General features: G+C 40.0%; 2 protein-coding genes across 6 annotated transcripts; one reads left to right on the top strand and one right to left on the bottom strand.

The window, feature by feature from the left end:
* Nucleotides 1-1,531: 1,531 nt before the first annotated feature.
* Nucleotides 1,532-20,040, bottom strand: usf2l (upstream transcription factor 2, c-fos interacting-like). 3 transcript variants are annotated; one of them, XM_067509801.1, is made up of 11 exons: nt 19,900-20,040; nt 19,387-19,427; nt 18,685-18,791; nt 17,504-17,623; nt 16,750-16,903; nt 13,590-13,683; nt 11,910-11,948; nt 9,720-9,778; nt 9,269-9,363; nt 9,056-9,184; nt 1,532-8,239 (listed from the first exon to the last, which is right to left on the bottom strand). In XM_067509801.1, the coding sequence occupies exons 1-11, from the start codon at nt 19,932-19,934 to the stop codon at nt 8,162-8,164; spliced, it is 951 nt and encodes a 316-aa protein (XP_067365902.1). In that variant the 5' UTR covers nt 19,935-20,040; the 3' UTR covers nt 1,532-8,161. The 3 variants fall into 3 exon arrangements, with proteins under 3 accessions (XP_067365902.1, XP_067365903.1, XP_067365904.1); XM_067509802.1 differs by lacking the exon at nt 11,910-11,948; XM_067509803.1 differs by lacking the exons at nt 18,685-18,791; nt 19,387-19,427; nt 19,900-20,040 and adding an exon at nt 17,701-17,851.
* A 149-nt stretch (nt 20,041-20,189) lies between these two features.
* On the top strand, nt 20,190-26,340 carry etfb (electron transfer flavoprotein subunit beta). Of its 3 annotated transcripts, XM_067509807.1 has the most exons (8): nt 20,190-20,330; nt 22,745-22,860; nt 23,029-23,187; nt 23,297-23,455; nt 23,590-23,652; nt 24,238-24,396; nt 24,622-24,837; nt 25,738-26,340. In XM_067509807.1, the coding sequence occupies exons 3-7, from the start codon at nt 23,083-23,085 to the stop codon at nt 24,790-24,792; spliced, it is 657 nt and encodes a 218-aa protein (XP_067365908.1). In that variant the 5' UTR covers nt 20,190-20,330; nt 22,745-22,860; nt 23,029-23,082; the 3' UTR covers nt 24,793-24,837; nt 25,738-26,340. The 3 variants fall into 3 exon arrangements, with proteins under 3 accessions (XP_067365908.1, XP_067365906.1, XP_067365907.1); XM_067509805.1 differs by lacking the exons at nt 20,190-20,330; nt 22,745-22,860 and adding an exon at nt 21,107-21,821; XM_067509806.1 differs by lacking the exon at nt 20,190-20,330 and having other exon boundaries at nt 21,879-22,860.
* Nucleotide 26,341: the final 1 nt, after the last annotated feature.

Genomic DNA, 26,341 nt, shown 5'->3' with positions numbered 1-26,341 from the left:
TTCAGTTTTTGCATAATACACAGGAACCTGCAGTTGAACCAAATTAAATCCCTTTGAAAGCAATGGAATAGCACCAAGGCTTAAAAACCTCGATTTGAAATTCAAGGTGTTTCAATGTGTGTTAGTTAAATGTGAATATAATGTAATCTGATGAGATTTATTATGACCGGTTGGCAAAAACGTTGCATTGCTTCAAGTGTTTCACACTGCAACAAAACAAATATATCGTGTGTCATAAAAGTTTGCGCAGGACACATCTTTTTTTTTTTAAGCTGAGCATTAAATTGCATAATTCTTATAAAACGAGCAAACAACCATGCAAATCCTACAATTTGACAAAGAACATTTGCTTTTGTTTTTGTTGAACAACAGGCTTATTGAAAGATTCCCAATGTGAAATTAAAATGGTTTGTATATAATGACAAAATGATAATAATTCAGACTGTTAGCAACTGCACAGAAAAACCACAACTCTAATATTGTAAGAATTGATTTCCCCCTTTATCACTGAAGAGCCGATAAACACCTTAAGATTAATTAACCTGTCAGCGTAAGAAAACTATTCCACAACAACATCAGGCTGTGAATAAATACAAAAAATCAATAAAGGTGGAAATGAAATAACAGAACGGGAAAATAAAGGTACAAACTGATAAACGGTGGGCTGTGCACGTTGATAAAATCGAGGGCCGTTTGAATTCTCATTATACCTTCAAAGTCTTTCCAAATTGACTGTGCCGACTCAATTAGTGAAACAACACATTGCACGACGCCTGCGTCAGCCTGTCTCGTTCACTGATAACCCCGCTGGCCCGCGTGCTTGCTTTGGGTGACCACAACGTCAGTGTCAACAAATACAGCCACAAATGACTGTATTTCTCCAAATCAGTTGGACGCTACCCATCTTTTTTTTTTTTATGGGGGTTTTACTTCATGCCTTTTTGGGTGCCAGTGTGTGTGAGTGAGGGATAGAACCGTCAGACTGTGTCCAATCGTGACCTTGTCATGTTGTTTGACATTTTGAGTCATGGGAAATTTGAATATGACACTGGGTGTGTGTGTGTGTGTGATGAGAACTAAATCCACAAAGTGAAAAAAGAGAGAGAGCTGGGTTTTCCAAGCTTGTTGATTTGGGCCCGTGTTTATCAGTAGGAATCCTCTGTCCAAATAAAGTCAGACTCCAGCAGGGCGGACACATTCACCTCAGCAGGCGCCACTCTACCTTTTTCACCTGATCAAGGGCATTGAACCCTTGTGTCCCCGTTTCATCATCGTCCTCTGTTCCTGTCCCCATCCCTTTCCCTCCCCCTCTCTGTCTTTACTTACTTTAATTGGAGCTGCTAGTCACACCAACCATTACAATTTGCTTCTATCAGCTTTTCTGCAACCAAACCCACCACATTAAACACCCATCAGCCCCAACACGTTGGCCTTTAACACAGCCAGACTTTTGCCCTGAGTTTTTGGAGCTTCCCTAAAAATTGGGCCATGGAAAAACATTGTTGGTAGATATGACAAGCGTGTACATGAGCACATTGACCATGTTTATTTCTGTAGCATAATTCATATGAAAAATGCTACTCAAGGTGCCGTACACTAATAAAATCAAAATAATAACATAAATCGAGAGCAAAACAGCAACAGACCAAACAACAGCAACAATAAATGACAAATGAGATTCATGCTGGTTACTTATAAGATGAGTCACTGGGTCTGATTATTCCAGTAGGGCCTGTGACAGAGAAAGCAGCATCACTAAACATTTGAGTTCTTGTCTGAGGAGTTGGAGGGTCACAGGGGTCTAGGAGCAACATATAACCAGCATATCAGAAATAGTTTTTGGTGCTAATTTGTTAAGAGATTTGAAAATGAAATGTAAAATCTTAAAATAAATTCTAAAACAAACAAGGAACCAGTGAAGGGTTTTTAAACAAGACTGTCTATGTTTGGTTTTAGCGAATCATCTGTAATTTTCTCGAGCATTTCTTACACAGGCCTGAAAACACGACATTAAAATAGTCCAAACTGCTCAATTCTTTCTGAATCTTCCTTATAGAGGAATTGTTGTACACAAGCAATATTTCTAACATGACTGTATGCATTTATAGTTCTGACCTGTGAGACAAAAGACAGATCACCATAAAAGATTACACCAAAATCCTTCATTCCAGGCCCTAAACTCACATTAAGCCGGTGCCAAAGAGCAACAGAGTGGGACTGTTCCTCTATGGCACTGATAAACCATGACAACATAATGCGACCGTGGCCACTGATCATGTACTGCTCCTGACTGTCGAGGCCCTGGGCAAAGGCAGAGCAGCCTCCAGACACACCGGGCAGCGTGGAGCTCAGGTTAATGGGTTGGTGCACTTGGAGAACTGGGGACTGAGGGGAATTCCCCAGTTTTGTGAGGATGCATTAGTGGAACTTCCAAAATATAAGCGGACAGAGGGGGTGTGGAGGTCCTGATCCCGTGCAAAAGTGAGCCAAATTCTGTTAAAACAGAAGATTCAACTGTATTTATGGTTTTCGAACCTTCATAAAAAGAATGTGGCTCGAAACCATTTCAGCATGCAGGACAAAAGACAACAACTATAAAAGAAGAACAGAATTGCATCAGTTAAAGTTAAAGGGGTAAAAGGTTAAGGACTGACCACAAACTGCAATGTTACTGCTGTCATTTCATGTCTCTCTCGTCATCTTTAAACTCATAAAACCTTCTAAAATGCCCCCAAATACCACCACCACAAAAAAAGCTTTCAAACGTTAGAAGGTATCTCAAGTGTGTCAGTCATCTTTTTTCTAACCGAGGCTGACTGCATAATGCATGGAAATACACACACACACACACAAAAGGAAAAAAAAGATGGAAACAGCTCACAAAGACTGAGAAGAAGATCTTTAAAATGAACAGAAAGCCCAGCGTGTCAACGCACGTTTAACAAATCGACATGTTAAAACCAAGACAGTAGCCAGTTGGACATGGCAAAAGGATAAATGAGCTTTTCTATTAATGCACTAATCTAATGCAACTTTTTTTAAACGGGGCAAACATACGTCACCTTGGTGTAAAAGCACAACGAGAGTTTTTGCTTCTGCACGCTTCCTTTTGGTCCTGACTTCAGTTGCTTCAAATGTTTAACTCGCTGCGCAGTCATTAAATCAGGGTGATAATTTGTTGTATCGGTTCTCACTGAGTAGATAGGAACTATGATATGTCTGAAAACAACTCTTTCAAATATACTATAATGATTAGAAACAGTGATAACGGAATGATATTCTGAATGAGTATCTTGTGCTGTATTATATTGATTTTCCCTCTTCTCTTTTTTTTTTTTTTAGTTTTATTTAGGTGTCCGTTTTAATGCAGAATCTGGGCTAAGCTGACCCTCCCCATTCTTGATAGGAAATGCACCATAATGATCTCCTGTGATAAACTGCATGCCTCAGGGCTTTCAGATTTCCTATCAGGTTGATCAGTGCTTATGATACTGCTGAACTTGAGACCATGGTTTCCCAAAAAAAAGGCACTAAAAAAAAAAAAAAATCAAGCTCATTCCTATCCCTCATCTCTTGACAGCAGCAGAATACATACCTTTGTGCTGATACTACTATTATGAGGAAGACAGGTGCAGTGTAGTTATTAATGTAGGCCCAAGAAAGATGAGAGTCGGTGTGGTACACAAGGTATGAGGAGCATCGTACGTCAGATGGAATAAGACTCTTTCTGTCAGCCATTTTCAACAAATAACAACCACTGCGAGAGAGGGAATGTGAAACAGGCTGAGGCAGTGGACAATACACACACTCTTCAGTGTGTGTGCTCCTGTGGCTCAAACAGCACAAAGGTAAGACGAGCCTGCAGCACAAGAAAATGTGGCTTTCCAGCAGAGTGTGTGGGCCAGCAGGAGTTCAATGAAAATCAGTCGGCTGTGTCCTTTGGTGGACTTGCCTAAACACATAAATTAAAAATAAAAAAGACTTTTCCAATTCAGATAAAGGATTTTACAGCAGGTGGCTTTGTCCTACCCTCCAGGCAAATGTAGAAACAGACATTTGTTCAGTACTGACCAGACAAAAACCTCAGTTTCAAATCCAATAATAACAACTTCACCAATAACAATTTATTGCTCAAAGCAAAGACACTTTCCTCTTCCAATTAATACATCAATTAATTGTAAGTGAATTATCTGCAGCGGGAGGGTAAAGTAGCATTCCCCCGGTAAAAGCTTAATATTACTTTTGTTGTCAGCTATTGAGATTTTCTTTCCAAACAGAGCACATTTCAGCGGCAGCTTTCTCTTCACATGTAGACAGACCAGCAACGAGTACGTATGTCCCAATCAGACCGGAACACGGGATCAGAGATCAGCTACTTCAAACAGAGACAGGGACACACAGACGCCTGCCTGCCTGCATGGTTATCTGTGTGTTTGAATGGCAGATGACATGCATGTAGACACTTAAGGTTGCGGCAAAACATAACCAGGGCAAATTTACTTGGTGTCAACATAATGAATCTTGGTCATACAGTAGCTTTACTGTTCTAACATGCACAGCCTGGAGTTAAAAGAGGATCTAAATCACAGCTGCTGCCCTTTTTAAGAAAAGCAGAATTATGCCCGAGTGCCTCAGACCTGTGGCGTCAAATGACATCTCACCAAGGGCTTAGAAGCTCCTTTTAACCACCATTGATCTCCCTCACCCAAGGTGCCCTCCATGTGCTTTAACTACTAACTGCTTTCACTGTTACCAGTGGAATCAATTGATTTGTATCAACCAGAGAGCACGTTGAATGTGCACAATTCTTACAAGGACATGAACCATCCAACAAAGTGTTATTTCAGTCCCAGAAAATCTCTGCAATACGTAATTTACATCCAGATCTGAACTAAAGTACATAGTGAATCAAGCTGATTGGCCACTGATTTGTAGAGAAAATGTAAATCATGGATTTTTAGAGAATAATTACCCTGCCTGGGAAAATTAGAGGTTTGTACAAGGATGTATTGTGCAAATGTTTGAGGGACCAAGATCCAGGACCCTTGATTTGTGGCCATTTAAATTTATGATGTTGCTGTAGGGCCATCTATAGGTGAAAAAGCCATTTTTCCCCTCAGAGTAAACGTGTACGACACACGTTTACTTTGAGGGGTCCCTTATTTTAACGTTGTGGCCATGACACTGCTTTCACAAGTTACGGTGGCTGTCTCCAAGGACAACTGTACAATAAATTGTGTCTTGGCTCATTTCTGAGCTCACAAAGGTTTTAAAACCTTATTTTCTCTGGGTTTTTTCTGGGGGGGGGGGAGATTAGAGAACCAAACTTAGTGGTAAATCGTAAATAATGGCTCCAAATGAGGTCATTAATATTTAAGACTATGGAGAAATTACTTAGATTTTAAAGGGCTTCAATATTTTATGTAATAATTTCAGTAAAGAAATGTGTAGCAGAGTAAAAAAATAAATTTAAAAATCTGCCTATAACCTAGAAATCCTGCTAATTTTACCATCCATAGTTCAGTTTTAATCCTCTAGGGGGGGCAGTGGCTCAGTTGGTAGAGTGGCCGCCTACCGACCATAGGGTCGGAGTTTAGCGTGCTCCTCCCGACCACATGTCAAAGTGTCCCTGGGCAAGTCACTAAACCCCCAACAGCCCATCCCCATCCCCCAGCCATGCAGTGCCAGTCCTAAGCCTGGTAGAAGTTGGGGAGGGTCGGGTCAGGAAGAGCATCTGGTGTAAAACCTGTGCCAAATCAACATGCGGACAAATGAGCCACTGTGGCGACCCTGAACTCACGGGATGAGCCGAAAGGACAAAAAAAAAAGTTCAGTTTAAATTCTCAGAATGGAATGACAGGCCCATAACTCCACAGCGTTTTATTATGATCATGTCTATGAAATACCGTGCAACTGGACATGCTGGAGATTAGCTTAAATCAACACTTTATTACACCATAAAGTGTTGATTTTAGCAAATATCCAGGATCCCGGCGAAAGACAATGAGCCACAATGGAAGTTCCAAATTTATTGGTTAGTGAAATCTTTATTTTGCACCATTTTACTTAGAAAAGATGTCATATAGTCATATAGTCTATCCTGAGAACAGTGAGGCTGCTACAGAGCGAAGAGATAATTTTTCCATTCTTTTGCCATTACAAAAAGAGAGAGAGACAGACAGAGAGAGAGGGAGAGAGAGAGGGAATAAAATTAGCCACAAATGACCTTTCATGTGTGAACATCAGCCTTTTGAACCATTATTCATGTCTTCATTCCCACATTCTCTGGCCACCTCTCACTGAGGTGTGAAATAAAAAAATTCTACTGCAAAACATCACTCAACTTTGGACCAGGAGCCTCATTTGACAGATCAGACACTTGCACTACTCGTATCAGGTCTAATTTTGTCAGCATTAGCAGAGCAGCACTTGCCAAGCACAAGCCGTTAACTTACAGAGTCTAAGATATAAAAATGCGATAGTCGGCCTGATTTTGCCAGGGGTCTGAGTGTTGGTTTTGCTTTGCTGGATCCTGAGCTGTTGATAGAGGGAGAAGCAATAAGTGCTCTAATAAGTGGCTCAGGAGCGTAATATCTCTTTCCCACTCACACTGCCCAAAGCAGAACAAAAAGACATCATGTATATTCATCCACAGAGTCATCAACAATGTTATTATTGGCTGTTGCTTTTTGTTCAACCAATTACAGTTTACTTATTGTTTGCCTGAGTGGGTGGGGAAATATGTGAGATCATTACCAAGTTTCCCACTTTCCAACTATTCCGTCTTTTTATGGAGAATGAGTTGTACTCGACTAAGAAGTGCAACACAGAATGTCTGTGTACTTCTTTTCCATAGCGAGCAGAGTGGCTTTGAGTAGCGCTCTCCAGGGTGCCTTCCCCTTGTGTGTTGAGCTCCATTTGAAGTGTTGCAATACCAAAATAGAGCAAACAGCTCAAAATGAAACATGTGGGGATTATTCTTACACATACTGAGACACCGGTAAATCACACAAACAAAAAAATGATAATAAAATCCACAATACCGATTATATATATATATATATATATATATATATATATATATATATATGTGTGTGTGTGTGTGTGTGTGTGTGTGTGTGTATTTGGTAACACTCTGTAATCAGCAATCCTGGACACTGGGTTTGTCAATTGTCAACATGTGCCACAATTGTTCACTTCAATTTGTTGAGGAATAGCATTTGAACTACTAAATCTTTACGAGTGATTTTTTTTTTCCTGCTAATTTTTTTCTGCTTAAGCAAATGCCCAACAATTCAAGTATACCACTTTTTTCCCCCCCAAATTAAGCTTCATGATTGCACACACTTCATGGTAATTATTATGACAAAAGGCCAGCATGAAGTTAATGAGTTATTGATTGTTTACTCCCAGAGATAATCTGCTCTAACATCCTGTAACATCTGTGTTAAAACATGAGAAGTCATATTTACATAAATCAGCTCGAGGCATAGGCCAGTACAGCTTCTTGTTTGTCTTTGGGATTAGGTAGACTATGTGTGTCACATCATTTCTGTCTTTAGAATCGTTACATTTTGCACATTTTGACGTTTTTTTAAATTAAAATTCAATCTGCTTCTCTTGGGCGAATACGTTTCAGTGTAACTGATCTCCATCCAGGCGTCCTTCAGCAAGCAACTAATAAATTAAAGTAGCTAAAAACAACATATTAACACAAAAACACAAACAGAATAAAAGCAGGATCTCAGTCAAAATTAATAACTGGGGAAAAACACACCGACAGGGAACAAAAAGACAAACATAATAGTCCATGAGTGAGGCTACATAAATACTAAACAAAGGAGGAGCTCAGCAGAGGATCTCTTTCATGGCAAGTGCTAGTAAAGCCCTCTGATGGTGGTGAGTGGGCAATATTTCTTGGAGCACATTTCTGCTGAGTTGTAACAGGTGTTTATCTCAATAGGACTGGAACAGTCAAGTACGGCAGCAATTCGCTGTTGGAGGGTTTGCAACCTGGGAACCCAAGGAAGGATGCATTCAGTAAAAAGAAAGCGATTCTTCAAAAGTCATTTGTTTTCCCCATCCTAGCATCTTCTTTTCCACCATGTTGCTCATGTGTCTGAGCGATTTTGCATCCTCGCTGTTCCTGTTCGTCTCTCCTTCACTCTCCAACCATCTCAATGCCGTGCTGCTGGAGTTGTGCTCGGAGCAAAGCGTTCTCATTCTTCAGCTCTTCAATCTTCAAAGAGAAACAAGCAAACTCATCATCAACATCTTCAGCATTGAAATAGGTATATATAAAAGACAGAAAGCTGGCTCGGTGTAATGCACAACACAAGGCTACGCAATGGGATTAAAGAGAAGTGTGCAGCCCTTTTCAAAGACACCCTTGTCCACAACCAACTGGATTATCAAATCTTGAAGTATGTCATCTCTGTTATATTTCCCCTGGGCGACAGCAGAATTCACTGCCTCCACGCTGAAGGACTAAGGTATAGTGATATTGCGCTTTGCACACCAGAATAAGAACATCCTGCAGGCCACAGAAGCCTGAGACTGCAGCCACAGAGCAGCGGGTTTTCAGAATACTTGGAGGGCATTAGCATGCAGTTAGTTCTCATCCTACCCTTGTGTATATTTTTCCCACAGTCTCTCGCAGGTAACACCTCTTCTTATATGAATGCAAACTCTTTGATCCTCTTTGTCAGGCTGTGATGATCAGCTACACAGGCTGCAGTCTCACAGGGTTTGTTTTGGAGAGATGAAGATGCATGTGGGGCAATGTGGATTTCGTGCTTCTGAGGTTTAAGAAATAAGGTGCTGCAATGCCCTCCACGGAAAACTAATCTTTTCAACGCAGCGGCAATCTTCACGGGCACATGTGCAGCTCACTATGGCTGCCTTATTATGTGCAAGTTGATTTATCTGCGACACCTAACCACCTCAAAGAAAGATTTTTGTCATTCATAGACCTTCTCTTCCCCATTACTGAAGTCACGAAAACTTACCACGATTCAAGTACTTGCAGGACAGAGCAAAAGCTTGACATTCATACCTGCTGCCTGCACAACTCATTGTCCATCTGTAGCCTCTCCACTTCCTTTAGACTCTCCTGCAGTCTCTGGTTGCTTTGCCTCAGCTCACGGATGTAGTCACACGCCTTGGACAGGATGCCTCCTTTACTCTAAAAGAACAGAGATTTTGTCACATAGCTGAACGGACCATTTTAAAATGGAAGCCCACGTAAAACAACGAGTCGAGAGATTACCGCTCCAGTCTTGGTGCTGTCCATATTGCAGTCTGGGATGATCTTGGAAAGGGTGACAATCCAATTGTTGATCTTGTCTCTTCGCCGCCTCTCAACTGAAGAAATATTAAATGGTTTGTATACAATAAATACAAGCAGCAATATATAATTGATATGTTTCCTTTATTAGTTAATGTATTGAGGTATCAGAGGTCATTCTGGTTTAAAGCATGTTTTCATTTCCTAGATCTTGTCATTCCAGTGAATCTTGTTACCAAACACTGCCTGATATTGACAGCTCAACAGTAACCTCTAGTGGCCAGTCCATAACATTTGTAATCTATTCTTAATAGAATATTTTGACAGGCCTTGGTGATTTTCTTTCAACAGAAATGCTCCATTTAGGCACCGCACTGCATTGTGTTGCACTGTCTGATGAAATCAAAAGCCACAATCATAGCTAATTACCCACCTTCATTATGTTGTGCTCTTCTCCTTTCATCTCTTGGTGTTCGCGGTCCATCCATTTTCCTGCAGACAGACAGGAAATAAAACACTTTTCATATGCTACAATATCTCCCATCTCTGTCTACCATACAATCAGGCACAAATCCAATCCAACCCCCCTAAATTCACCTAATCCTGTGCCAACTAAACATTGTTCCTCACTGTTCTCTTTATATTCATGCCTTTTATAATGGCAGGGCTTGCCACTACCACTGTGGAATTTAAATGGGAGCCTCTGAAGTTGTGTAGTGCCTTTGGTAGAAATCCTGAAAGATGCACAGCCATATGAGGCTGTTCAGTCCTGCCACCCCTGAAGGCTTAGTGCTGGACTGCGTTGACTGGAATACCGAAACCCTTCCAACCTTCCTATTCTTATTGGCCGTCCTCTTCCCAGGCGTGGCCCAGAGGGAGAACTTCTTTATTATACTGTAAAATTACAACATTGTAGAAAACCAGATGCTGTCATTTGGAGTCTGTGCATAAAGCTAATGACACAACTGTCTGCATCTCTCCCTATGGTATTCTGTTAATTAAGTCCCAATGACGTGACAGAGGGACGTATCCAACCATCCACCATGACATGAACAGGCTAATAACACATTTGCATATAATAAAATAGGTGACTTACTGGATATCTTAATCATGATTCTGTCCCTCCATTAGAGAATATAATACTTCATGCACCCTACTCTGTTGAAAATATATAATATATACTATACTGAAAAAGATAATTTATTGGACGAATTTCAGCTTGTAAGAAATGAATAAACATCTTTTAAGGTTACTTTTTGTCTCCATCTTTCCCTCTAGAATACATCTTTTTTCTGCAGCAATAAATTTTGACCTATCAACACAACTCAACTGCTGATATATTTGTTTGAGATAGTCGGCCAAGCCAATCTGCAGTCTCTCTTGTATCTCACTGCATCCTAATGGGATTTTAGCTGTATAATGGGTTCACCCAAACAGTACTCTTAGGCAGTGTGTAATAAAATGTGGATGGCTGTATGAATAAATAAATGTACATGCCTAGAGGATGTCTATTTTTTTTCTGCCTTTCACAACTTTCAGAGGCAAACCTCATCTAAGTGCTCCTAGGAGTTATTGTCACCAGGGAAGCCCAGAAAATTAGCAGAGCACGATTCCAATGCTAAAGCACTTTATTCATATAATTTGAAGCCTGAATGCATTGGAGGACTGACTTTGTAGAATTATATTGATCCTCAAATAAAACAAAACACAATTTTCACTTTTTCTACTCTCACATATGATTAAGCACATCATTACACCAAGTTAGGGCCTTAACAATGAGCATAGAAGTGTACATTGAGATAGGGGGTATATATCTTGGGCTGCATATTCTCTAAAAGATTGTGAAACATTGACTATTCACTGCTGTGTACAACTATGTAAAAAAAAAAAAAACAGGCTAAAATTGGCAATACAGTTTCATTTGTCTAGGTAATCTTATCATGTTACCATAATATCCAAGTTTAACTTTAAACGGTTAAAGCTGCAAGGTGCAACTTAAGCTAATGCCAACGTGAGACTGATAAAGAGTCCTTTTTTGCTCTGCTTAGCTTCCTCTCTCTGCTCTGGAGCAGCTTTGCCTCACTTTTAGTCATAGTTGTTGGGTGACACTTGCACAAATGCTTTTAGAAGCAAATATAGCTGCACTCCTGCCAGTGCTGTTGTGGGAGTCACAGGAGGCTTCAGCAGCACCTATCCACATCAAGATAAATGTTGGAGCCTATTTCTATTAAAACAAAGGGAAAATGTTTGCACACTGTAACTTTGAACCACCAATGTATGCCAAATTAAACAACTACGACAGAGGACATTTTAAAAATCAAAGTATGGAAGCAGGCATCCGTTTCAAGATGGAGTACAGTGACCTAATTTCTAAGTACTAATGGAAAAATACATTTGCCACAAGCACAACTAAAAACACTGGATCGGGGTCAGTAGTGAAGAAATGCTACAACTGTGTCTCGCACACCCAGACCATGGAGAACCACCAGGGACTTGTGGGTAGGGATGAGCAGACAGAAGAGGAGAGCAGAGGTTTGTGTGCTTCTTCTCTCTTCTTGTGATCTAATTTGATTAGTTTATCTGCTGTAGAGGAGTGTGGGAGAGATGTGGAAACTGTCCTCACCAGTTTAAACCTTCAAGTTGCAGCAGCTCGTTTTCATCTCTACAAACAGCAGATAGGGTGGGAAGTTTTCATTTAGTTTACTCACATGACAATGATAATGTCACTGTTCATTACTTTACACTTAAACATATCTCTGAGGCTTGTGTCAAAATCATAAATTATTCATGTAAGAAGAAATAAATAGAAACAAACACATTGCAGATAGGCATTCTGAGAGATGAAGAAAAAAAAAAAAACAGGAAAAAAAAACCTCACTTTGTATTTTAACGCACAGCAATGCAGATATACACTGCAACAAAGCAGCTTCTTTAGTCTTGACTGGAAAACAGTCTGCTGTATGCTGTGAACACCAAGCAACATCAGAAACAGCAGAGCTGCTGCCAGTTTTAAGGCAGATCCCCTTAAAGCTGCCCACAACAAAGGAGCTTAAATCTATGAGAAACCTAAACTACTTGAAAACCACAGAAGCACAGATTCACTGAACATCCTCATATACTGTATAACCAAACTCGCAAACAATAAATAAAAGGCTGACACTGTTAATAATGTTTTGTCCTCTTTCTGTGTAGGTTTTTTAAATCCATAAATCACAATAAGATAAATGGAAGCCTATGCACCCTATAAGAACATGTATTCTGTTTTTTTGTGGCACCAGTATACACAAAATTTGGAAGAAATAGCTAAATAACTAAAATGCAGTCAATTTCACGTGTTTAAGATTAAGTATTAGCCTGTGGAAAATAAAGAATTATTTGCTTAGGCAGCACTTAGATAATGGGTCATTTGTCAACAAGCAAATGCCTGTGCCTTGGCTTATACCAAACAAGAACAAAATTGTGACTTGACATTCAAATGCATTATATCTTAGTATTATGCCTCATATGTCAATGTGCTTTTGGCACAAAAGTGCTCTGTGAGAATGAAACAAAGCATGCTGGAAATCTTGTAGCTGAATAAGAATGTGCAGTAGTTTGGAGCATTGCTGGCATTGTGCAATTAAAATGAATGTTTGCTTAGGTGAGCCAGCTGATTATCTTAATAACAGCAATCACCAGCATGTGGCTAACAGTTGGAGAGAGTCTGAGATGGATCCCTTTTTGATGCATGATTATGATCCATGTTGTGAGTTTTAACAGGCAAACAACATATGAACATTTGGGGGGGGGGGGGGGGGGGTTAGGGTCACTGAAACCCGCCCTAAGCAGGGGCACAGTGCGGAAAAAAGCTAAGCTCATTATTATTAATTTGGCCAAAATAGATATGGAAGGTGTAATCTAATTGTATTACAGTCATATGTATAACAATTAGTAATTCTATTCACATGCACTGCCTCTAACACATCTTTGCATGCTTTCCTGCAATTGAACTGCCTCCACTTTCCCAGCCTCCTCCTGTATTTGCATTTAGATTTATGTGAATTCTGCCTGCTTTGTTCACTCAATATTTGTTGCTGTTCATTTAAACGTGTTTGTCTCAGGCTCTGACTGGTGTTTAGAACTGAAAGCCATATCTGCTTAGAATAAATAAATAATAAATAAAAATGAACACATTGCAATTCAGATGGAAAATACTAAACGAGCACTGATCAACAGTTAGTTTGTTAACAGAAATAGCAGTGACTGAGACAATATCAACGTTGACTCCCCTTTCCAAAGAGCAAATGATGGACCTGGTACTTACGCAGGGTAGGGTTGTGTGCGTGGGGCTATGGTTCGTGCCGTGCCTGTCTGAATGACATCGGAGGGGCTCATCATCACATAAAACTGGCCAGTAGCTGTGAAAGACGAGAGAGTCATCAGCAAGCAATGAGGAAAAGGAGAAGCCATGATTTGGGGGATCCAAGAACAGAGGGACATACTGTAAAGCCCCTTGAGACAAAATTTTATTCGTGATATTTACTCATACAAGTAAAATTTGACTAAACTGGGGGGAAAAAAAACAGCATACAGAAAACAACATTTACACTGTGGGGAGCCATCATGTACAATCAACACGCAGACAGGTATTACATTCAAGGCTCCTTGCCTCGACTCGGAAAACATCAAAACAAAGCCTAAAATATCATGTTTGACAGAAGAATGCACATAAGTACGCAACTCTATTGAACATGGCTATAAAGACCTGTGGGATACAAACACTTCATTTTGTTCTTGTGGGTCAAACAAATGGCCAACCTGACCTGGCTGGCAAGACAAAAAAAAAAGACAATACAGTTTACTGGCATTTTAAATACGGAATGAAGCAGTCTAAGAATAGGGTCCATTAACACAAAATACTAGATGATTAGACTACTCAAATGTCTAATCTGATTTCTCCTCTAACATTTGGAAGCATGGCTCAAAAGTTTTAGGTTCATAATGACACATAGCACTGCTTCCTGGCTTTCATTGTCTTTGTTTCCTGCAGGCATGTCCCAAGAGGCTGACTGCTCAGTGAAAGAAAAAATAAAGACTGACACAACTGGGCACATGGTCTAAAACTAAGAAAAATATCAGGAAGAGAGTGACATATTTAGACTCCGACATGACACCTTGTGTCATGTAGTTTCTCTTTTAATCTGACTTTGGTCTGTCTTGGGTTTTAAAATAAATGAAGCAGCATTGCTCCAGGTGCTATACGATTTGCCCTGTCTGCAGCCTTTTGTCATGCACATGCGCTCTTGTGAAAAGCTGATTAGAAACCTGTTTACATGTATACATAGCCGAGAAATCAGCTTTCTCCACCAGAAATCTACTTAGGCAAATCAGGTTTCTCTAATCCTCTTTCTGATTACAGAGACCAGGTTTCTCATTTACGTTACAGTTCAGAATTCACATTCTCAAGAAGGTGATGACTGAATGTGACTAACTGACTGTCACTGCCATTAAAAAGGAAAGGCATTCATTTTTTCAGATGGTATTTTTCAAATAAAGCACAAAGAAATTTTATCTATTTATTTTGGATACAAAGGAAAAAAAATCTAATTAACATATCCCCACTAATCATGTTGCACATGTAATTCAGCCTGCATTTTGTCTCTTTTCAAAAAATTATAATGACAGCGACTAACACTTTGGGATTTTCTTTCCTTTTTCTCAGCTAATTTACTAAAAATTGGCTTACTCAGGCAGTAAAATAAACATGACAATGCTTGCACTATAGAAAGGGTCTAGCATGTTCCACCATATGATATGTTTCATTTCCAGAACGCGGTCTTCCAGTTCTTTGGAGCCACAGCTCTGCTCGTTTCCTAACTATACCCGGACAAACCTTGTTTTGTGGCTTCTGATTCACTGAACATAACTGATCCGGGTAATCAGCAGTGGGTAGTTGGAAACTAGCAAAGCTCTAAGTCTCAAGGACTGGAGCTGGCCACCCCTGCACTATCCCCTCACCTCGCAAGAGATGGCAGCTTGTGAACCATTCTCCACCAACACCCTACAGCGCACTCCTCAGCCAGAATGTTATGCCTACTTAAACTGCCTCAGGAAAGAGAACTGCCAACTTCCTCCTGCAAAGCCCTGGCTTCAGCTCTTACCCGCAGTATAAAAAAAAAAAAAGCCTCATGCTCTTCTTCCCCTTCTGTGGCATTATCAGGCAGCCACTCAAAAAATCCATAAGGAAAAAAATTCACTATCTCCAAACAAACAAACAAAAAAAAAAACCGAGTGTGTTGGCCGTAAACTTGTGGCTCATCTTGGCCCATTTCACGTTACAGCAAACTGCAGATATTGTCACTGTATAAGGCTATGTCTTAATGTTTTGGGACGCTCAACAAGTGTTTTAGCTCCTGCATCAAACTGAAAACAAACTTTTCTGTTGTTGCACCAACAATTTATGTTATTAGTTAACAGAGCTGCGCAAATGATACGGCTTTAAGAGTGTTTTGGGTGAGTGTGGATCATGTGATGCAAGAAGACATACGACAGGGTGTGTAGCAACAGACCACATGGCAGATGGTACACAACATCAAAAATGCAATGTGTTGGTATTTGGGTACATTTTCGGTAGCATTTCTGCCAAAACCAAATGAGAAAAATGTTTACTGCCCATTACAAGCTATATTTTTTGTGGTCAGCTCTGACTTAATTTGTATATACCTCATATGTACAGTATCTTATTGTGTTGGACCTTAGTTTCAGGCTTTTTCCAACCTCATGCCTGGGTCAACAGAAACTAAACTAAACAGAGTTTAGCAGAAATACAGGGCAATGAATTACATAACCATAATCTGAGACAGCACTGTTCCTCATAAAATCCTGTGTGATCCTCTGTGTTGACCTCCTCTAAAATCATGAGAAACTGTGTTCACTGTTCACCAGCCATCTGCAAAGGTGTGTCTGCTAGATTTATATCTGGCTGAACAATACAGAAAAGCAGATGCTGGTTGTGGATAACGGACCCAAAAGGCTCAAACTTTCTCTCCAGGTCAACTAAGCTCTGGCCACTGTCACTGAAAGCAGAGGACAACTACCTTCACCCAGTAATGTCCTGCTGAGCCTTTTCTCGATCGTCACCATTAAACTGCAACAACAGTGAGCCAGATGACCACATGGACATGTGAAGCAAACATGATCAACATGACATTCTATAAACTTGTTTTCGTTATTCTCTGCCCACTACATTACAAATCCTATTACAAAATACTCATCATAATTAGCAACACAATTTCAAGCATTCTGAATGTTGTTACTTTATGTCAGCTAAAGCTGTGGGGATCAGAGTTCATTTAAAGAAAATAATAATAATGCTGTTGTTCTCTCGGCACACACTCTTATTTGTCACTGAAAATAATGGCTAAATTAGCCTTGTAGCAATGTAGTAAACTTCAACCCAAATTAAGTGTGAGAATTTGACTCACCCCCCGCCTGAGTGAGTGTGGGGTCTGTAGCGGCCTGCACAGACACAGTCCCGTCGCTCACTGCTGTTGTGGGGAAATAAGCAAAGCGTGTCTCCCCTCCCACTGCCTCTCCTGCTGGGCTTCCTCCATTACTGAAGGGGTTTTGGATCACAGCCTGTGACGGATACACAAGAGACGGAGGAGAGCTTGAACAAGTAGCAATGGAGCAGTCACAGCAGGTAAAAGCACACCTCGGTCTCTGTCCAACTTAATACTGGCATCCTTATTAGACCCCCAAGAAAGACACTGAGCAGTTTGACAGATGGTACAGAGAGTGAAAAATAAGTAGCAGTGATCTTGTTAGTAGAGATAAGTGCAAGGTCATTAAAGCTACTACAAATTTGGTCGGCTGCTCCCAGTAAACCGAACATTTCTGACCAAAAACGTGTTCTAAATCTGTCTATGAACGTTTATTGAATGGTCATTGTAACTTTGGCATCACACTTAGTTACATACTTCGGTGCTTGGCTAGTCTCATATGTTTACAAAAATTGCAAACAGTTCCGTTTTTGATCACAACAAAAGGAAAATGTCAGCTAGCACAATTGTATATCTCTTGCACATTTTTTCAATACTCTTTAGCCAATAATTGAGTTATATGGCATGGCCATGAATAAGGACTATATTAATTTTTAGCAGGATAAATTATCTTCTGATTTTCATCTGTTATCTGCATTGTTGAAAATAATAATACTTTAAGTTCACATTGTGGTACCTGAGCCACGGCCTGAGGAGCCCCGGTGAAGGCAGCTGTCGAGACCACGCTCACTGCTCCTTCCCCCTCATCTCTTTCCTCAGTGTGCTGGTCAGTCACCTGAACAACACGGTAGGTCACCTGCAGGGTGGATTGAGAGACACAGGTAGAAGAGAGTGAGAGAGGGGGAAAAAATTGTATATAAATCAAAAGTTTACCTGACTTGTAGATTTGTTTATCATTAGTACTTCTTCAGGTCAGCTGAATGTAGTATCTGACACTATAGTCCTAACTGCAGCTGTGCACAGAGCTCACAATCTTGCACAATATGCTTATGCGGCAGAATGTGTCTGATTCAATTTGAAAACAAGTCAAGAAAACCAGTATTTGTATCCCCCTGTCATGTGATTAACCGCCTGACTGACATGTGACAGCAGCCCATGCCAATCCTTGACTAGGCTCAAATCACATGATGGCTCACACTAGCCTTGTTTACAACAAATGGGCCACGTGGCTCACTGAGGTAATTCCCTCCAGTGTAAATCAACTTGACTGTAAGTGCCTCTTCACAATTTGTTTATTGCACTACTGTCTGATTATCTATAACTGTCCATCGGAAGGAGAATTAATTGACAAAAGGCCAACAGTCAATCAGGGGAGTAAAAAAAACAAAAACACATCTTCATAACTTTAGGCAGTTTAGAGCCTGTTTTCCTCCTGACTTCTCTTTGGAATAGGGACGAGCGCTTTAGCATCAGCAGAAAACAAACAGCATAACAAGAAAACGCAACATTATATAGAGAAGACCGTTCATTAGACGAAGTTGGTTTTTCCTCACCCTGAGCCGACGTGGCTTAAACCAAAACACTCAGCATGACAAAGAGTGAATACACACATGTGGCATGAAATCTTGTTAACTGACAATTATATTATCTTCCGCTGTCACGTTGCTCTATGCATGTGACCAAATCCTTTTAGCCACATTTGGGGCTCTGTCAGTTGCTTATTCTCACTCTGTCTCTGAACAGCTTCTGGACATTCATGCAACCTGACAGCTAAAGTAATTCTAGAGTGTTCCATGTACTATTACCCAATTCCTGAAACTCTGGTACCATGTGCCATTAAGTGTGATCGGTGTATTTCTGAAATGGGTAATAAAAAAACTACAACAAGCGGTGCGGTTCCATCCATTAGTTACCCACCTGCCCACCCTCGGTGCGGAACTGATACTGGATGTTTTGGTCACCAAATGCTGCAGCCTGCTGGACACTGGCTATTCTAACGGCTGCGTGCTCCTCTCCTGTTCCGTCTAGAAATTAAAAAGCCAGTCGTAAGATTGGAAAACAGTAAAAACAATGAACATGCCCTGAATTCTGCTGTTGTAAACATGTCTACCACTGCATGTTGCACTTAATAGAGAAAAATGTGTATATTAGACAGAGCTGTGTGAAACAGGTTATAAGCACAGGTCACAGAAGAATATATAGTCAAGCATTTCCCGAAAAGGTAGAGGTAAAAATGTTGAAGTACTAAGTAAATGCTTAAAACTTTACAAAAGTACACATACTTTACTAAGACAAAAGAAAATAAGGCAAAAAAAGGTTTGTTACTTAAGAGATTTGAGTGGAACAAAAACAGTAAAACTGGGAAAGGGGGAGCCAATTTAAACATAGTACTACATTATCATTTCTCAGTGGATTAGATTTTCTGTTGAGAATATGCACCTGTTAAATAAACGCAGTGGGGTAGAAAGTGCAACATTTTAATTTGAATAGCAGTGGCCTAAAAATAGCATGAAATGGGAATACTACTAATAATAACCACTTATCAACAAGAATTATACACTTTGGGCTACTTAACAGAATATACAGAGAACTGATGTTCTAACGGCAATAATTCCATACCTTCAGTTGCCTGGACAACTTCTTCCTCTTGCTTTTCTTGGCTGCAAACCAAACACACACAGAGACACAAAAATAGTTTTACAACTACGCAACCAGCCAACTTTAGAACTGTTACTACTCGTAACTTTATTACTAGTTATGTCACATAAATGACTCAATTTTGCCTCATCTTATGGCAAGCGTGTAAAAACTAAAAATACAGCATTGTAAACGTCCTCGGGTTTTCTCCAGTATTTTAATAACGTTAGCTAGCAGGGGCTAACTTTGCTGTTGTGTTGTTAACGTTATCAGTTAGTGTTAGATATTTATGGTCATACATTCCTCTACTGGACACTGGCCTTGTAAGACGCAGCTATCTTGCCACCCAAGTCTTCCACTTCTGCTACTATGTAAATTCATTTCGTTTTGACAATGTTTTTGGTTAGGCCCTGTTTAGCGTGTATGATAGCAATCCGAAGGAGCATGTTGTAGCTAGCTTGACTAAGTTAGCCATTTTGGGCGACTCGCTGTTACCTTGAGCTGTCCAGACTGTGTTCAAGAATATCCATCAGGGTTGCAATAAAAAGTGATATTCGGTGTCACAGATGGAGATGGAAGTGCTGATCACGGGAACAAACACTCGGGTCATGTGAGAGAGACAGCCCAGGACACGTGAGGTACGGCTCGGTGTCGGAGTTAAAATGGAGGCCGCTGCTAGCGCTGGGTGATCCGAGGACACTGCTTCACCCGATGTGTTGTCGCGTTGGAGGATTTGTGGTGATCGCGGTCAAAGCAGCCGTTCTTCCACACTGACCACAATAACACGATCAAACACGAGCAGATGCGTGCAAAACTGCGATGTTAGGTCACGCGAGGGTAAAGTGGGGAAAGACAAGAACGATCACGACCTGCAAAACGAAACCAAATCATCACCAAATGCCCGAGAGAGGCGTTCATTTCCCAACGTAACTTTTATGGATCATTTCACATTCGTTACTTGAAACGTTGAGTTGCAGAAAGGTTCTTATTATTGAAATGTGATGTTGTGTGTGTGTGTAAGCAAAGTCAATTAGTCCAGTAACACTGAAATGCAACGATGAATGATTTTCAGCAGTTATTTGACGACGGTTCTGGGCCAAGATGTACTAAGTACAGCTGGTTAAAACCAACCCAGTCTTAGTCAATCATAGTGCAATATTTAGTGAGTAGGGGGGATTTCGGGCACAGCCTTAGATGCAATATTCCATTTTTGTTAAGTTTGTTAAGATCGGGTGAGGCCCGACAGTGTTTATATGAAAAACGTGTGTTTTTTAATACTTTCTGTAGATACAAATTGATGTCAGTGAGCAAAGGCTTTCAATGGGTGACATCTCGCAATAATGTGATTTCTCTCTCATTTAAAATACGCAAACAATTTAAGGTTGGAGCGCAGACGCTTTTATCCAAAGCGACATACAAGTGAAGGTAGAAGGCAAGCAAAAAGAAAAAAATATATAAAAGTGCACGTTAAAAGCGTGTACTGTACGGCAGTCGAGAAAAATTGCAAACTCTAGTAATAACGATTATACAAAATATGCTTTCACGGTGAACTGATATGCAGTTCTGATTTTTATTTATTTAAGTATTTATTTTCTTGCTTTTCAATTTGATTACACATTCTTCGAGGAATTAATTTTAAATTTGTTTATAATATTAATTTTTTTAAATCGTATAGTCATAGAATGACAAGTTATAGAATTTCAATACATGTAATCAAATCCATCTTGTGCGTAAAAACATGACGTGTATTTGATCGTTATGTCATTATTGTTTGCCATGAACTTTACCCTACATAAAGCGGAACGCTTCCTCTCGGGGGTTTATTTACGACACATATATAAGGAGCACCAAGTTATTCACAAGTGATTTTTGTGCAATCTTTTATGAGCCAACAGGAGTTTTCTCGGTGTTTGTTTTTAGTTTTTTTTTCTGTGGTGTCTTGAAGGTTTGGGTAAATTGAGATGTGTATAATTAAGCGTACAGATGATGTCATCAATGACGTAACATAACTGCCCTAGCCCTTGCTTCGCACATTTTATTCGGCAAACAATCTGTAAATCGACATTAAACGATTAACGACTCGTCGTCGAAACGCTTAAATTATTTATTTATTCATTTATTTTTACTAAATGAATAAATCCATGACCTTACTGTTGACTCTAACAACGTAGTTAACCGTTTGTCAGCCAATCACAGTCGGGAGTGCACACATGTATCAGCTTCTCATTGGCTGGATGGAAAGGGTAGGCGGTCGCCTCACCGCACTCCCGTAAAATCATTCCGACCGCTTCTCCTTGAGTGAAGGTTCCTTGTGGAGACAGCGTTTCATTAGCTGTTTGCGGTTGTTTGAACTTTTATCCACAATGTCTGGCCGTGTTCTTGTTGGCGTTAAACGTGTCATTGACTATGCAGTTAAGGTAATGTGTAGTTTCAACTTATTTACGCGTTAAACGTTTTCCCCCAGCGCACAGCCGCTTGACTTTCTGAGTTCTGGCAACGTTAGCTAACGTTAGCCTGCTAACGCCAACTGGCAAAAGCTAAGCCACATAACTGACTGATCACACACTAAACAATTAATTTATAACTGTGCCGCTGAAATTATAGCGAATTTACAGGATGCGGAGATTGTTACCATTACTGCAATGTTTGACTTCTTTCTGAGGATGTCTGGCTGCTGTTTCATTTTGTTAAACAATTAACTAGCATGTTAATGCAAACAATCTTGGATGCCTTATATGACTGTAATCTTAATATTCCTTCACCGTTATTGTTATCTCCTAAATTTGAAAGCACAGCACAGCAATCAATATCTTGCAGATATTTTATGTAACATAATACTATACATGCTCCAGCTCACTCTGTACAGTGTTAAATTATCAAAAAAGTAGCTTTTTGTTTAAAGTCTCTTTGATTTGTGAAATACTGTGCTTGCCTTTGAATTGTGAAAGTTTCCTTACTATATATGCTGTAATGAAAAACTATGAGGTTTTTGGATGGACCTATTTCCTCTTCTAAAGCCACAGAGTACAAGTTCAAAAATAGTATGATTTAGCCTTGTCACAGCAGTTCAGAGAAAAGACCCCCACCCTTAAAAGACCATCATGTGCACTGAGGCAGGTCCATAAAGAAGCTGCTTTTCTCATTTGGTGTGGAAGAACTTGACTGACTGGAAGCCTTGACCTCAACCACATCAACTGCTGTTTGCATGAGCCAGGCCTCATTGCAATGAGATATAAGCCAGGTTTTGAAATCTAGTGAAAAGTGGATGCTGTTAGAAGCACATTATTGGGCATGCCTCTGCAAAGAATTTTTCACATGCTTTTTTTGGGTGTCCTCATAGGGGTTCGCCTGACAGAATAGTATTCTTTTAACACCAGACCTTTTTTGAGGATTACATAATAAAGTTGGAGGACATTCCTTTCTAATCTCAAAGCATTGCAGATTAATAAATAAAAGGTGAGAAATTTCTCCAGGTTCAGGGGTCCTGTTTAAACATGTATGATTGAATTATTTACTACTTCTTTTCATACTATGGTGGGTCACATCCTTTCTGAATGTCACTATGTCTAACAGTTTGCCCTAGAATCCAGTGGTGACTCTGTCATGCCTTCCTCTCATCCTCAGATTCGTGTGAAGCCAGACAACAGTGGTGTCGTGACGGATGGCGTTAAGCACTCAATGAACCCCTTCTGTGAGATTGCTGTTGAGGAGGCAGTTAAGCTGAAGGAGAAGAAGCTTATTAAGGAGGTTGTGGCTGTCAGCTGTGGGCCACAGCAAGCGCAGGTGGGTACCATGGGGCCAAGCTCTGTACCCTGACATTATTTAACCAGTGTGCTGGGAAAATAAAGTGAGCCAACATGATATCTTTGACCCGTATCTTATTCACGCTCAGGAGACCATCCGTACTGCCCTTGCCATGGGGGCTGACCGTGGCATTCACGTGGAAGTGACTGGGAAAGACTATGAAGCATTGGGACCTTTGCAGGTCTCAAAGATTCTGGCCGCTTTAGTCAAGAAGGAAGACGCTCAACTTGTCATCCTTGGCAAACAGGTTAAAGATCAGAATTAATTTTACACTAATATCCCCCTTTAAATCAGGTCACTCTCTCTGGTTTCACACTCTAATGAATACTCACGTTTTGTGCTTCTATTAACTTCATCCAATCACTTGTGTTGGTTTAACAGGCCATCGACGATGACTGCAATCAAACTGGCCAGATGACAGCAGCTTTACTGGACTGGCCCCAGGTCAGGAATTATTTAAATGCAGTGATTCTAAATAGGACTCTACTGACACTGCTGATATTAGTCCCTGTCCAGACTACCTTATCACGGTTAGTGAAGACTCGTTGAAGTCAGTAAGAGCTACAGTGTTCCTGCACACATCAGCAAAGCAGGTCAAAGGCTGCTTATATTATTGAAGGCAATTTCTACTTTCTGACCAGGAGGCAGAGCACTTTCATATGTTATCTCCTAGTTTACAGGTTGAGCAGATTGAAGCAACTAATACTATGTAAATCCATACATTTACCCACCCTATTTGTAATTTTGCAAACCTTTACCCATCTAGATACTGGGATATATATTTTAACTAATATATGGGTAGTACTTTTAAGTTCTGTAGTCATTGTTTTTTACAGTTTAAACTGTAATAAAATAAGCCAGCCAGCAGATGGGGCACTCCTTCTTATGCTGTATTGGTAAAAATGATCAGATTAAAAAATGTTTCCAAATAGACCCTCTTACATAAATAATTACTATCATTATTATTTTTTTTAGGAATTTCATTGAATGTTTAAATGTATGACTTTTTACTGCAACTTCAAATTTCAGGGTACCTTCGCATCAGAAGTGTCACTGGAAGGAGATAAGGTTAAAGTGATTAGAGAAATTGATGGTGGCCTGGAGACAATAAAGATTAACACACCAGCAGTGTTGACCGCAGATCTTCGACTCAACACTCCCAGATATGCCACCCTACCTAATATCATGGTAGGTAACAGGAAATTGTGGTCAGAAACACAAGAGCCAGATGAGGGGATGAAGATCTCACTTTCACTTTATTTTTCCAGTGAAATTTGACTTGTATTTGGAAAATTATCCATAACTAAATAAATCTAGACAAAATGTAAAATCTACACAGTATAATTTTTCATGGCAAAATGAAGTGCTTCAAATAATTATGATACTAATTGGTGGCTGTGTCCCATCTTCCAGAAAGCCAAGAAGAAGAAAATAGCTAACATGAAGCCTGCAGACTTAGGCGTGGATGTCACATCACGGTTGGAGGTGTTGAGAGTGGACGAGCCACCCCAGAGGCAGGCAGGAGTAAAGGTGGAGACAGTGGAGGACCTGGTGGCCAAACTGAAGGAAGCAGGAAGGATATAGGTGCTTTAGAAGCATGAGCATGGGAGTGCAGAACCTAGCAGAAGGGTGAGTGCAACTGCATCTACCAATGGAAAACCTGACATACATTGGATTTTCCTACTGCATTTACTAACAGCCAATTTATATATTTATCAAAAATCCATAAGGTACACTGCCAGACAATTTGCAGTGATTTTCATAAATATTACCAATCTAAACTTTTTATTAAATAATATTTTAGCATGTCAGAAAATGTAGGAATGTCATCAATTCTCAGAGCCCAAAGGGATGTCTCCAGAGGCAAGATCAGAGAAGCTATGATCAGAATGTTTGGCGATTTAGCTTTAAAGACGACCTAAACTATTAGATGAAAATACAGAACTTCCGTTGACTGACTAACCAATTGATCAACTAATGATATGAGATTATATTGTGCATCGGTTCTTCACCTGTGTTTTCGATTATTCTGTACAAACTTTAGTAGTGACCCGATGAAAGCCGCAAACAGGTTTTCACTCTATCAATGTCATTTTGTGGAAAAGCTAAAAAAAAACAGTGTTCATCATATTTATGGTTTTGGGGTGGGCAAAAGGCCAAGGTTTATTTTTCATTTTCTAGATAAGGGATTAGTTAGTGAATCATTGCTTTAAAACACGTAGTAGAGTTCTGTATACCAAAAATATATATAAATAAATCATACTTCATTAACCTTTGTCTTGAGAATAACTTGATACATTTCAAGCTTGTGCATACAACAGCATTTCCTCCTCTGATGAACGATAGAACTGTATGCGTGGAATATTAATATCCTTTTTATATTACCAGCTCTTCCACTTAAAAAAACTAATTAATTGCGTTGACAAAGAGTATTATGTGACTTGTGTGAGGGAAGCAAAAGGTAATTATAGATTTTAATTGCAACTCTTGGCTTAAACTGCATATCTAAATTCTAGTCTCTCTTTTCAGGACTCTCGATGAATAACTGGACTGCATTACATAAGATACCAAGAGGGCAAGCTTATGTATCCGTCTAATCCTTCTGTTTGAGACTGGCTCCCGAGGCTGTGCAGGGGAGGAACTGGGGGAGAGGAAGAGCACTGAGAAACACTGTCATGCAGCAGAGCCAGACAACCACAAAAAAAATATGTGCATTAATCTGTAGGGAGTCCATGTCTACCATAGGCTGCTGATCTTACTTTCAATGAACAGTCTTCAAGCAATAATTTCAACCCAGAAACACGCTGCTGTTTGTATTGCACTGTATACCAACACCACCAGTGCAATGCATTTTATAAGCCAGCAGCAACAGACCCACCTGTGCAGTTTATGTAAATCATGTGTAAATATAGATCCCAACACATCCTTCAAGATTAGTGTCATGTCTGCCGGTAGTTTGTATAGTTTGTGTGTTAATTGTGGCTGGGTTTCAGCACTCTGTATAAACAGTGTCTCTCAGTATGAGCAAAGAAAGATGATCATAAGTGAATTTTACCGTAAATGCCTCATTTCTCTGTTGATTGTACAGAAAAATTCCATTACAATAAATCAGCCAGTCGTTTTCAGATCACAG

The sequence above is a fragment of the Channa argus genome, chromosome 7, assembly GCF_033026475.1.
Source record: "Channa argus isolate prfri chromosome 7, Channa argus male v1.0, whole genome shotgun sequence".
Classification (NCBI taxonomy): Eukaryota; Metazoa; Chordata; class Actinopteri; order Anabantiformes; family Channidae; genus Channa; species Channa argus.
This window is presented reverse-complemented; position numbering and strand designations above follow the sequence as displayed.

Excerpts from the sequence above, each read along its gene's own strand:
- usf2l (XM_067509801.1), bottom strand. The coding sequence starts at position 19,934 with ATGGATATTCTTGAACACAGTCTGGACAGCTCAAG. Across the intron at positions 9,364-9,719 it reads AAGAGCACAACATAATGAAG|TTGAGAGGCGGCGAAGAGAC; the intron begins GTGGGTAATTAG and ends ATATTTCTTCAG. Across the intron at positions 9,185-9,268 it reads ACAGCACCAAGACTGGAGCG|AGTAAAGGAGGCATCCTGTC; the intron begins GTAATCTCTCGA and ends CTGTTCTTTTAG.
- etfb (XM_067509805.1), top strand. The coding sequence starts at position 21,768 with ATGTCTGGCCGTGTTCTTGTTGGCGTTAAACGTGTCATTGACTATGCA. Across the intron at positions 21,822-23,028 it reads TCATTGACTATGCAGTTAAG|ATTCGTGTGAAGCCAGACAA; the intron begins GTAATGTGTAGT and ends TCTCATCCTCAG. Across the intron at positions 23,188-23,296 it reads GTGGGCCACAGCAAGCGCAG|GAGACCATCCGTACTGCCCT; the intron begins GTGGGTACCATG and ends ATTCACGCTCAG.